General features: G+C 36.2%; 1 protein-coding gene across 1 annotated transcript in view; it reads left to right on the top strand.

The window, feature by feature from the left end:
• DIAPH2 (diaphanous related formin 2) overlaps positions 1-14307 on the top strand; it is an 897118-nt gene that overhangs the window by 571858 nt on the left and 310953 nt on the right. The window contains exon 24 of the mRNA XM_081223297.1: positions 8724-8849. Within this exon, the coding sequence (XP_081079423.1) occupies positions 8724-8849 (126 nt within the window). The remainder of the gene's footprint in view (positions 1-8723; positions 8850-14307) is intronic.

Genomic DNA, 14307 nt, shown 5'->3' with positions numbered 1-14307 from the left:
ATCTGTGGACTTCACTCATTAGACTTGTTCCGGGAGAACCCAGGCAAGTGCAAGAATAACCTTGCAAAATCGTACAGTCCCAGTGATTTCCCTGATGAGTGAGTTCAGAAATACATTTCTTGGATAATTTGGCCATAGTCACAAAAGTTACACTCAAGAAGGCTAACAGTCTTTTAATATAGAATTATAGCTTTATTTATTTTATTTATTTTTTTAATCTATTTTTATTTATTTATTTTTGGCTGCATTGGGTCTTCATTGCTGCACACAGGCTTTCTCTACTTGCGGTGAGCGGGGGGTACTCTTTGTTGTGGTGCGCGGGCTTCTCATTGCGGTGGCTTCTCTTGTTGCAGAGCACGGGCTCTAGGCGTGCAGGCTTCAGTAGCTGTGGCGAGTGGGCTCAGTAGTTGTGGCTTATGGGCTCTAGAGTGCAGGTTCAGTAGTTGTGGCGCCTAGGCTTAGTTGCTCCATGGAATGTTGGATCTTCCCAGCCCAGGGCTCGAACCCATGTCCCCTGCATTGGCAGGCGGATTCTTAACCACTGCGCCACCAGGGAAACCCAGCATGCGGACTATTTAGTTGCGGCATGCATGTGAGAGCTAGTTCCCCGACCAGGGATCGAACCTGGGCCCCCCGCATTGGGAGCATGGAGTCTTACCCACTGGACCACCAGGGAAGTCCCGCATTATAGCTTTATGATGACACTACCTACATGTATTTAATTCTTGCCAAATAACACGTGGAAGAAAGTATTCAAATGGTTTATCAATCAATATAATCTTTCTGTACCTTATTAAGGATATAATATACCAGGAGTAGGGGGGTTAGTAAAGTTGCCATTAAATGGTTCCTCGGATGAGAACATTTGTGAATGCTTTTTCAAGAAGCTGTAGTTGTTTTGATGTAAAAAAAAAAAAACAGTGCTCATTTCTCACAGCTGGTTTATCAGAACTTTGGCAACATTGAATATAGTTTTTCACATGTTTTTTCTGTGTGATTTTTTTCAGTAATTATTATAGCTCAAAACTAAATGCATACATAAACATAGACTCAAAATTCCAAAATTTACAAAGATGTAATTTCAGATTTTGTAATATTTTTGTCCTTTCTAGTCTTTAGTCAACAAGTCTACATTTTACATATTTTTCCATAATTTCACTAATTTAGTTTTAAGGCCTCCTGTTATAGGTAATATTAAGTAGCCTCCTTTCATAAGGGTCCTTTTTACCACTTGTGTTCTGATTACAAGCAAAAGAAAAATGCATTACATAGACTTGACAAGTGAAGACTTTAATATAGGATTGCCATAAAGGATTTATCAATATCTGAAGGTTCTAGCAAGTTTTTTTGCTAAGGAGAATACCATTCCAGCCACTTACATAAAATCTCCAAGGGAGGACAAGTCAGTATAGCCCAGCCTCAACTCAATAAAGACATGACTTGGGGACTTCCCTAGTGGCGCAGTGGTTGAGAGTCCGCCTGCCGATGCAGGGGACACGGGTTCATGCCCCGGTCCGGGAAGATCCCACATGCTGCGGAATGACTGGGCCCATGAGCCATGGCCGCTGAGCCTGCGCGTCCAGAGCCTGTGCTCCACAACGGGAGAGTCCACCACAGTGAGAGGCCCTCATACCGCAAAAAAATAAAATAAATAAAAAATAAAGACATGACTTGACCCATTAAAATTATTCCAGTTTGTGATGTGGGTGAGTGAGAGATCTTTTACTATAAGAAAAACAAATGATCTTTTAAAAAGATTCTTCATAATGAGAACAAACTATTCCAACAAGACTACATCTAGCATTGCTTTATAGAAGCTTCAGCTTGCACCTGTTCTTCCCAATCCTGGCCTTGAGCTAAGACTGTCAACAAGAGTAAGAGATTTTAGTTTGTTTTTTAGTCTTTGATTTAAAAATTCACACATAGTATTTGCTGCAGGCAGAATAACAGTTGGAGAAGAGACAGCAGGTGAAAGAACTCGATGCTTCACAGGCAACTTGGCTGTCCAGTGCTAGTGGGTCGGTGGTCAGGCTACAGAATTTTAGGTTGCAAATCATGATTCAGAGGGTTTTAAACTTTTCTTCTCTCCTCCTTTACCCCGGCTATCCTTTCACCATACCTTCCATAGTTATTAGCAAGGTTGTTTGTTTGTTTTGTCTTTTCTTTTCGTTAGAAGGCTCCACTTCTTTCTTTAAAAAAAATACATTCAGACTGAGGTTTACAGGCTGAGATCTCGTACAAATGTATGAACCCAGACAGTGAAATATACTTAGTGAAGCTTTTCGAGTTAAACATGTATATGGTTTATAAAGTAGTTTTCATGTTTTGTTATGGATGTTCCTCTGCTCTGAGCATCAGTTCAGGCCGTATTATGGATCCGATTGAGAAAAACTGCACCTTATACCCAAACGCACATGTTCCAGGGGCAAGTGATGGATGGCTCTTGTGAACACACATTGAGGACATACGTTTTAAAATTTCATTTAGTAAGGACTCTAGTTAAGTTGTGTTTTCTGTTAAGGTGACTTTTTAACAATTTTTTTTTCTCCTAAGGATGAGTCATTCTCTAACAGATTTTTTTTTTAATTAGAGGAATTTCTTATTTGGGTGCCATTTATCACTTATTTTCTTTAAAGGCCTGAGAAGCCCACAGTGCTGACTGAGCCTTTGCTATTTTTATTGTATAAACACATTTGTTTCATTTTTGTGTATCACAGTCATATAAAATGAAACTATTAACTTATAAATGTACTTGAGAAAGAATACAACTGTGCCTATTGTTTGGGCTGCTTGTAATGCCCTTTTCTTTTATACATGTGCTTTCTGGATGAGTCACTTTAATGTTATGCTGCTCGGCTGATAGTAATTCTTCAACTAAATATATTCAGTTAAAGAAAATTACAGGGTGCTTATAATCAGGTTGGGGCCTATTCACATACAGACTTGCAAGAGTCAATTGTTACCTGGCCTTTCTTAGAGCAAAGATGTCAAGAAGTGCTGGGTTACTTTGTCAATGGGTAAAATTAATAGAAATTTTTAATTCAGAGGAAAAAATTCCTCAAGTTGCTGGAAAAGCTTTTATATTTACATAAAATTACACATTCTGCACATGGTCTGGAGAATGTCACCAGAGTACTGTGACTTTTTTTTTCCTTAAATGCATATCAGTTCTCTTAGGTACTATGTAATTGAAGAGTCTTTCCATATAAAAACTCACTTAAAATATTTTTCTTACACTTTACTTTTCTTCAAATTATGAATTGGAGCAAGTCTGTCATTTCAAATGTTTTGAATAAAGATCAGGCCACTCTCATATATTTGCTTGAAGCCAGCAATGAAGTACTATATGTATATTTTTCAACTGAAGTAAGCAGATAAATTAGATTCGTGGGGAAGGTTTCTACCTACGTATAACTCAAGAAAGTGTACTAAGCTTAAAAGGTTATTTATGGAGTATAAGGAAGAAAGCTGTAATAAAGAACCTGATAGCTATAATTTAATTTTTTAGTGTTATAATTCAGATTCAGTGATTCAGTAGCAGATGTAAAAAATGAAATTAGTGAAAAAAGTTAAAGTGCCACCAGACTGACTAATCAGTCATTGAAAATGCTTGTAGTGGAAATTTACTCAGATAGAAAATGTTTGCCCTGTCACTAAAGACTCCTTAATTTATATTAGTGAACTAATATAATGACAGGCACAACAATAAACCCTGAGGTGAGGGCTATGCACTAGACAAGCATTTCTAACCCACTCTGGTACTTAAATGTTCTTGGAACACCAGCTGCCTTACATCTCCCTACCACCTCCAGTAAAAATATATATATATATATATATATATATATATATAATATATATAATATATATAATATATATATTTCTGTCTTTCTCTCCCTCTTTCACACACACACACACGCATGCATGCACACACACACCCTGAAGATATATTAGAAGAAATGTAGGCTAGGATCTAACTAGTTACATAATCAAATTGTCTCCTAACTCTTAAGATTAAAACAAATGTATTCAAGGCAAATAATCAGGCAGGTAAACACATGTTAATTCTTTATAACACTTACAAAAAATCTCTTATGATTTAGACATGTCTAGAAAAGCAAAGTAACTAACTTGTAAATGTCTCCAGAGAAATAATACTGCACAGATTTTAATTTCCAGAAATATTCTTTAAATTTGGAACTTGCTCGTATCTCTAATTAATTGGCTGTTCATTAGTATAACTGTCACTGCCTCCCAGACGTAAAATTCCACGTACCCTGTAAAACCTACAAAAAGAGAACCCAATCTAAGTTTAGTTCTCTTGATTAGAAAGAAGACCGATATTAAATCAGGCCGTAGTGAGGTAGCAGGTAGGGAATGACTGCTTTTTTTGTTCAGATTACATCTAAATTGTTGTTTAGTTTTTGGTGGCACGTTTACAGTAGGAATTTGTCTGTTGGTAGAATATAGTGGGAAGGATAGTAGAATATGAAATGAATATTTATAGATTACCTATTATGTACTTGTTATAATGATAGAAACTTTATATTAATCAAAATATTTAACTTGAATGGCTACCACTTAAGGAAGGTATTATTATCTTTTTTTTTTTTTTTTTTTTTTTTGTGGTACGCGGGCCTCTCACTGTTATGGTCTCTCCCCTTGCGGAGCAGGCTCTGGGCACGCAGGCTCAGCGGCCATGGCTCACGGGCCCAGCCGCTCTGCGGCATGTGGGATCTTCCCAGACCAGGGCACGAACCCGTGTCCCCTGCATCGGCAGGCGGACTCTCAACCACTGCGCCACCAGGGAAGCCCCTATTATCTTTATTTTGCACATTGGGAAATGAAGACCCAGAGAGGCTAAGCGACTGGCTCAAAGCAACCCAACTATTAGTGGATATGGTAGAGGTTAGAATCTAGGTCGACCCTGACTCCTGTCCCCAAGTATAGGTGACATACCCTTGTGCCAATGGGTACAGATTTAAAAAAAAAAAAAAAATTAATTGAAGTATAGTTCATTTACAATATCGTGTTAGTTTCAGGTGTAGAACATAGCGATTCAGTTATACACACACACACACACATATATATGTGTATATATATATATATATATATATACTTTTTCAGGTTCTTTTCCCTTATAGGTTATTACAAGATACTGAGTATAGTTCCCTGTGCTATACAGTAGGTCCTTGTTGGTGATCTATTTTATATATAGTAGTGTGTATATGTTAATCCCAACCTCCTAATTTATCTATCCCCCCACCCCCTTTCCCAGATTTTATTTCAAGGTGTTGGCCTTCCAGAACTAGAGACACTGCTTTACATTTGCAATTTCCTGACAAGACATCATTTAGCTCATACTATACCCCTTCTTGAGAGTAGTATATACCTCATAGAGTTTTTGTGAGAGTTAATACATAAAACTACTTAAAATAATATCTAGCACATAGTAAGTACTCAGTAAATGTTAGTTATTACTTAGGAGCATAAGTAATGACTAACCCTTATACCTTAGGAGGTCTAGTTGAAGGAACCGGGTGTTTGTAAGCTGGGCAGATTAAGAAGATGCAAGTGACACCTTTCCTGTAAAATAGGGAGTAGACTTGAGCAGTGTTGATTTAAGGCAAAATGAGGAATAATGGGTAAAAAGAGTTCAAGTAGGCTGGTTTCGATTATAAGCAAATAAAATTTTTCTAATTATATCAACTGTCAAAAACGAAGTAAGCCACTTAGGGATAGAGTGAAACCCCTGTTGTGGGTCTAGTTTATGCAACACCGTAGATTAACACCCCTTGAAATAGAATTCCACCAATGAGAGAATAAGAAATGAGAAGGAGCCAGCAGGTGAAATTCCCAGCCCCTTTAACCAACTCTTCCAAGTTGGAGTTGCTTTATTTGTCTTACATGGAGACCAGGACTGACTACATGTTTAGGGGGACCTAGCGCAAAATGAAATTGCAGAGCCCCATTTAAAAAATTACTAAGACTTTCAAAACGGTGACAACAAAGCGTTAAACAAAGTGCAGGGCACTTTTAATGCAGCCATAAGTTTGCATGTGGGCTAACATCCTTGGATTCTTACATCTCCAGTACTTTATTTTCTTTCATTCATTCATAATGTTAATAAATTATTAGAGAGGGAGAATAGAGAAGCTGAAAAAAAGTGTCCCTTACTTCTCTTCCTTATCTCTGTTTCTCACTTTCCCCTTTGTCTAAGCATCTCCTTCAACTTTCTGCTTCCTTTCATACTCACATAATAATTGATATGCTAACTTCCAATCACTTTGGTCGTATCTAACTTCTACATGCACATCCAGTTGCAGAAGTGGGAAAACATTTAAATCTGAATCAAAATTTCTTGAAATATACATATTCATTCAACAAACCTTTATTGAGTACCATGTGTGGTAAGTACTGAGGGAAAAGCCAAGTACTAGGTAGGGATCTTACCATTAAGTAGCATGAGGTTTTATAGCAGAGACTCTATATACAAAAAATGAAAAAAAAAAATTCTCACTTAAAGCAGAAGGTGGTGTGTGGAAGATCACTTAAACAAATAGAAGTGTCTATAAATGGTAGAGAATTTGGACTAGAGCTCTAGAGGGATTTACAGAGGACTAAGGATTTGACAGGTGGAACTGAGGAGGACAGGTGTCTAGAAAACATTGTTTTATTCAAAATTCAACTTTAGGGTAAAAGCAATTTTAGTGGATTAAAAAGAATGTCTCGTTATTTGAGTTACCTAGACTTTTGTGTGCATAGCAACTTGATTAGGCTGTTACTCTGTTGAACAATCAGAAGAATCCTCATGATCACCGCCTTTTTTACTACTGGAATTACTATTGCTTTTAGCAGGAGGATTACTATTGTGACTTAAACCTCGCCTATGGGCACATTTTGTTTATTGCAGAAAGTTGTCATGAGTTTATTTCTTCTGTGTAGCCTATATGACATAAACAAATTGTCAACTTCATATCTTCAGTTTTTCAGTCAAGCAAGTGGGAAAGGAGAAACCCTTTGAATAATTAGCAAGAATCTCCTGGAAAAACCCAAGTGAAAAAGTTCAGCTTTAAAGTCAGAGAAAATGGTTACCTCCACAGCAAACTCATCTTTTAAATAAAGCAAGCAATGATTGCTGAGCCATTAGCACATTTATGGCAGGACAAAACTCTCTTCGACTTCTCCAATAAAGAATAATTTCCAAGCTTGTCAGATCTAAACAAATGGAACTAAATTGGACATAGCTACTTGAACTGACAGAGTAATAGGAAAAAAAAATAATTTGTCTTTAGTGTTGGTGTTTGATTTTCAGTCTCTTGAACTTCCAGGTATATTTAAGCAATTTCTCCTCATTGAGTTATAAAGGTGTACGTGTCAGCGTGATGAATTTGTATCAGAAGACTTTGGCTGAAATTTGCCAGGGGGTTGATTTTTGTCAGTCTCTTGAATTTTTCATTGTAATACTGATATGCCTCTGAATGAGGCTGAAATTTACTTAAAAAAAAAAGAATTGTAATATTATTCTATTTCTGTTTCATGGTCCTTTAATGAAAAGAACTGTTTCAGAGACCTGGATTTAAAAATCAATGTCACGGGGTCTTCCCTGGTGGTGCAGTGGTTGAGAGTCTGCCTGCCGATGCAGGGGACATGGGTTCGTGCCCCGGTCCGGGAAGATCCCACATGCCGCGGAGCGACTGGGCCCATGAGCCATGGCTGCTGAGCCTGCGCATCCGGAGCCTGTGCTCTGCAACGGGAGAGGCCACAACAATGAGAGGCCTGCATACCGCAAAAAAAAAAAAAAAAAAAAAAAAAAAAAAAATCAATGTCACAGGCTACCTATCAAATTCTAATAGTTACCTGGCCTTTTCAACTAGAACCCTGACAAATGCCATTGATATTGATAGAAGTGTCTTCATACATAATTGGCGGTCATAGAGTAATAGGGTATCTATAAACTAGTGTAAGCTTAATAAAAAAAGTACCTCTGTGAAAAGAAAGCATTGTGAGAGATCTGGAAAGTGTGCATGTATTTAAGAGTAGTTGGAATACAATACTTAAGATTATTGGTTGTCAATGAGGAGAGAAAAAGAAAAGTGCAGAGAATGTTAGGGGTAATTAAAGCAACTAACGATAGTGTTTGAGGGCTCACTGAAGCTTTGTGGGTGTGTATGCACACACGTTTGCTCTGGTTTGCTCTAAATTCTCTGTATCAACAGTTATTTATCATTTCTCTATGAGTATGAAAAGTACTAAAGTCAGGAACTTTTACCATAGATATTGGTTTATATAAATCAGGATCTTTCAACAAGAGAAAAATATTTGATCCTTTTTATGTAATTTAACTTTAAATCATTTATATAGCCAAGAACACGCACTAATAAGATAGGATCTCTTTGAACCTTAGTTTCTCTTTAATCTTCAAATTAGATTTTAAAGAATGAAATATTAGGAATTCCATCAATAAATTTAAATAGAAATGGATTCATTTGAGCTAATGGCTGAATAAAATGATGACGTTGCCATATTAAACATGATGATTTGGTATATTATATTACACATTTTCACTTATTTCATGGAGAGTAGAATTTTTATGAGTAGTAATTCAGAAAAATGTGAGTTGATTTCATGGAACTATTCTCCACATTAAAAAAATACTTGAACTGATACTGTTTTCTTTTAGTTGTAAAAGAAATGTTCTAAACACTTTGCACATTGTTCTTTAGTTTCAGCTCAAATTCTCAAGAGCAACCTTGCAGCAATGGAACAACAAATTCTTCATCTGGAACGTGACATCAAGCAATTCCCCAAAACAGAAAATCAACGTGATAAGTTTGTGGAAAAGCTGACGATATCCTTTATTTATTTAAGCACTTTGTTTATTTGTTAGTTTCTGTGTGTGTGTGTGTCTGTCTGTCCATATACCTATTTACCTTGTGGTTAGTTCTAAACTTACCATTCTATTCACAGTTTGGATGAATTTGTATATAGGCTGTTTTTATATTACCAGCATAAATTTTAGTTCATGACGTTTTGAATCCTAGAGTAGGCAAGGGAACAATTATATAAGAAAAAAATGCCATTTCTCAAAGACGAATTTCATTTGAAGGCCCACAAGATATGCAAGGTAAGTCTTTTGAGGCTTGATGTGACCTAAAACAAAACAAAGAATCTCCTTATTGTTTAAAGGAAATGATCAACAGAAGAATTTTTTTGCTCAGAGGTTTTTTTTTTCTTTTTTTCTTTTTATGTGTGTGTGCAGGTATTTCCTGAGGTGATATGTGCATTTTCAAGGGCAATCAGAGGATAACTGGTATCAGTAGACTGAAAGGTTACGAAGAATAAAATGGATGCATGCATGGACAGATAGATTAATTAATCAGTAGATTATGTATTTAAGTAAATTGTAATAGCTATCTGTATAATGTTAGGCATTGCCTGCTACCTAAATGTTTTTAAATCCCTATTTTACATATAGTGTATTCATATAAATTACAGAAATATATGGAAGGAAAACTTGAGAAATGATATTTAGCTTGAATTGTTTAATGTTAAATCTGTTGTCTAAAGATAAACTACATTAGAGCTGATTTTTTTTTCTCTTTTGGTTTTTAAAAGTTAAAGCCATATCCTACTCTTCTGGGTTTAAATAAATATCTTGAACTGCAGATTGATTCACCATTTTATATCTCAAGAGGGAATAAATACTGTAAATTCTTTATCTGATAATAAGTAAATTCCTTCAACAACTATACGGCAGTCACCTTGTTTCAAGGTTAAATCTATTGCCTTTTTCTTCTCTGATATGCTTTCTTTCCTGCCCAACTTGGAAGTTATGGTCCTGAACTTGAATTACTTGAGAATGGCAATTTAGGTTTATGTGAAAAAAAATTTTTATATTCACTCTTTTGGTTCATGAATTAATACTGTATTTTGTGTGGTCCTTTAGTGATCGTGAGTAGTTATATAAATAGGAATATTGGGAACATAAGTTTGTGGGTGACTGGTGGCAGGAAATCCTCAAAAATATCCTTGGATTACATAACTGTCCACATCAGGATATTTAATGTGAAGATTTAACTTTGTTGCTGATTAGATTTTTCTTTCAAATTTGTTATATTGTCCTGTGGCTGGAAGCACCACCTACATTTTTCAACTTTTGAATTTGATTCTTGCCTCACATATTTGAATTTAATTCCTGATTCCCTTGTTCTTTTTAACATTTTCTTCTATAGTTGGCTTGTGGCCACACGACAGCATACAACATTGAGGGGTCTTCGTTGCTCATTTAGAAAAAGAAAAGTAATTTCAAACCCTCATGAACTTGGCCTGGACTCTATTTTAATTCTCTCTTTATGCAGGTAATTAAGTGCTTTAAAATGAAAATCCAGAGCCTTCTGTATCTGTATGTTACAGATGAATGGTTATTCTTCATTTAAGTGACACTATAGTGTGACTGTCCACTAGGGAATTGAAAACTGTATTAAAATGTATTGGGCTGTTACTTTGCATATCATATTTTAAAAAGCAAAATAAAATACACAGCAATTTATTTTAGAGAAAAAGTTAGACTATTGTGTTGAGTTGTCTAAAAACTCCAAATTAATAAATTACAATGATAGAACTGTAGCTCAAATTATTCTTGCTTCGGGAGACTCTTTGGACACCCAGTGAGAGTTTGTATCTTCTAGAAAATGGCAAACAAAATGTTTAATCATCATATGTATATATGATATATGAATTCTGGTGCCTTCTTAATATTTTTTTCTACTCTTCTGGCAATTCCAAAAGAGAGGGATATTTTCTTGTGGGGTACTTGATTCTGTTTTAAAATTAGAGCCATGATCCTATTTCTAGTATAGGATTCTTTGTACTGGATGATCTTTCCAATGTTTCTGTCCCCTGCCAATAAATTCTTTTGCTTCAGACACTGGCCTTTTAAATTGAATAACTATGGGCACAAGTATGGGGGTAGTTTCCCCTTGAAAATAACCTTACCTACTTAAACAGTAATCTCTCAATAAGGAGTTCAAAAACTGAATTCAAAAACTGAATAGCAGTGCCACTCCTCTGGGCTTTCAGAAGGGCATCAGTGCTATAGTTAGCAGCAGTGGCATGATGGCCAAGGGCAAGTGAGTATGCAGGTTGAATCTTCACCAAATCTCCAGGTTGGGCTAAGTACCATAGCATCCTATGTTCACCCTTACTCTTTCACAGTATTGATTGAACTCATAACATACTCGGAATTGACAGGCCATGGAAATACAACAGTGCACGAGATAGAAGATTTGACCACAATTTGCTGACAGTCTGGCATTTACCTGCTTCTCTGTCTTGCTGGCCCAGTGGCCAAGATCAGGTCTAGTGTGTTAATTTCTATATGCCCATCCCAATGCACAGCACCTAGCAACATGAAGGCGCTCAGTAAATGCATATTGAATCACAGAATATTATAGCTATAGAGACAATGGAGATCATCTGGTCCAAGATCCTACTTTGACTTAACACATCAAAGGGGATATTGTTGAAAGAGTAGTAGGCTGTGCTTGTAGTTATAAAACTTTTCTTCATATAAATTTTCACAGGAACTTGAGTCACATTGAATCACCTTTTCAGAGCATGTAAAGTGTAATCAGTTTTAGAAAAGATAATCCACACCTTTTAAAAGTAAATGTCAAAAAAATTAACCAAAAAAAAAAAAAAGAGAATGATACCTCTCCTATGAATGGAGTGGCCCAGGCTATTTTCTGCCTCCTAAGCAATAGTCATTGGCTTTTGAATGAAGCTTGTCAACTCTGCTTCCCTTTCTCTACCCCAAATTGGTTGCTTGTTCCAACTCAAAAAAAAAAAAATGGAAGGAGTAAAATAAGCAATATTAATTTTGTAAGACTACAAAACAGGGAGAAATGGAGAAAATTCTCTCATAAATCATAGGAGAGAGTTTCTAGGATGAAAGGGGATGGTCTATAATGGATACAATAGCACCATATATATTGAAACACACATGGTTCAAAAATCTGGATACCATGTGTGAGAATTTGCTATTATTCTGATTTTTTTAAAAAGCAAATTTCTTTGTATTCTTCATGCCAGTATGCTCATCATAATAATATTGGAGAAGTTTTAAGTTCAATTGTTTGTACAGTGAATTCAAATAGAATCTATATTCCTTTTTGGGTAAGTTATAAAAATGATGATAATATTCACTCATTAATTGAATGTTTACTATGTAGCAGACACTGCCTAATTTTACATACTTGAGCTTTTAAAAAATGGTCGTATTCATTAAATGAAGGGTATTTTCCATATCTGGTGATGAAATTGATCACAGTTGTCCCTTTGTCATTGTAGTGAGCTCAAATTGTCTCAGGATAGCAACCTATAAAGTTATTTGTCATAGCCCCATGGTTTTAAATTCATTAATTTCGAAGGGTCATCTCTTTTTATCTTTTAAGGTTACCAGGAATTCTGTAGTCTCTGTCTGTGTTTGGCACCTATTGCAAAAATTGGTAGGGTGAGGTTCAGAATCACATCCGGTTTCAAAGTTTTGAAAAATAACCCATGCTAAGGAGGGGTGAGAGGGAGCACTGTGAGTGGTCTGTGTGCCAATCCTGAGGCTCATTCTTGGGGTTTTTTTTTGTTTTGTTTTTTGTTTTGTTTTGTTTTGGCCACACCATGCGGCTTCTGGGATCCTAGTTCCTTGACCAGGAATTGAACCTGGGCCCTAGGCAGTGAAAAATGAGGAGTCCTAACCACTGGACCACCAGAGAATTCCCTGAGGCTTGTTCTCATGGATTTGACATTATATGAGGATTTTGATTTTTTCAGCTTTTGTCTTTTGACCAATCATGTGACTATGAAACAGTTTTTCTTTCTTTCTTTTAAATCTAAGCATCACTTTTACTTACTGCTCCTTGCTTTTTCCAACGGGAAAAACCATTCTTAAAAGAGGGCTTCTTAGACTTTAGAATATGCGTTGTGGTCCATTCTTAACATCTTACACTGTCTAAAAAACACGTTATCCACCGTGTTGACCTTACTGCTTATATCCTGTTGACAAATTTCTTACATTTACTTACATAGATTTTTGTCAATGGCAGAGCTGTCTATTGCCCCAAATCAGCTTAGTTTTTTGATTGACTGCTGGCTAAATCATCTCACCAACTGGAGGGCAGGGAGGACTGAGCAGCAGGGGCCCCATTAACACATTGACAAAAGGAGCTGACAGAAAGTTAATGACATTAACACCCTGTAGCTAACTATCAACACCTGGGAGTTTCTCATAGTAGGAGGGAGAGTCATTTGAAGTGGTTAAAAATCAAGTTCCGGAGGAAGAACATTGCCCTGACCAGACAATTCAGAACAGATTCGGGGTCTCTACTGCACTGCAATTACGTTGATTTTTCTCCCACTATTCTTTATTAAGTGAATAATTTTTGAAAAGATGAAAAACTAACAGGGTTAGTGTTCAACCTCAGTAATATTAATCACATTTGAGAACATGCCATATAAAAAATAGACAAAACAAAAATAAAACGGAAACCTCAAGAGCAAGGTTTTTTGTTTTTGGTTTTTTTTTTTTCCTCTCTGGTATGAATGTACTAATCCAGGCTGTTTTCTAGCTGCCGAAAAGTCGAGAGGTTTAGGTTAGACTGGAGGGAAGTTTAGTGGCTCGGACTCTCTCTCATTACCTTTAATTGCCTGCTGGTCTCAAACTCAGAAAATTAGGAAGTTCAAAGCAAAACATTTTTAAATGAGACTGCTCAGGGAGAGAGGGTCCAGGATTGAAGGAAGGAAGGAAGGGAGGGAGGAAGGCAGGAAGGGAGGGAGGGAGGACAAAGAAGGAAAGGAAAGGAAAGGGAAGGAAGAAAAGAGACAGTGAGCATATGGGAGCAGTAATAGAGAAAATGCATACATTGAAAAGCAAATTGTTTTAGAAAATCACATGGGGGAAAATATTGCGTTTTTAAAAAAGGAAGATTGTTAGCATTCTTTGAAATATACACTCTTCATAATGGTATTGGAAGTTTTTTTTTTTGTGTGTGTGTCCACTGTGCATGCTTTGTAGGATCTTAGTTCCCCAACTAGGGATTGAACCCAGGCCCTCTGCAATGAAAGCAAGTTTTCTTTTTTTTTTTTTAACTTCCATTATTTGTGCATTGATTTGCAGTAGAAGGCATGATCATCTATAATAATAAAAATAAAAATGATAAAATAGTAATAATAGCAACTGTTTAGTGAATGTCATGTGCCCGTCACAGTGCTAAGAATATATAGGTGTCTGTATAAACTCAAGTGATCTCCAATGCA

Source organism: Mesoplodon bidens (genome assembly GCF_964165515.1).
Source record: "Mesoplodon bidens genome assembly, chromosome: X".
Taxonomy (NCBI): domain Eukaryota; kingdom Metazoa; phylum Chordata; class Mammalia; order Artiodactyla; family Ziphiidae; genus Mesoplodon; species Mesoplodon bidens.
Note: the sequence above shows the minus strand (reverse complement) of the source record. Positions and strands in the feature narration are given on the sequence as shown.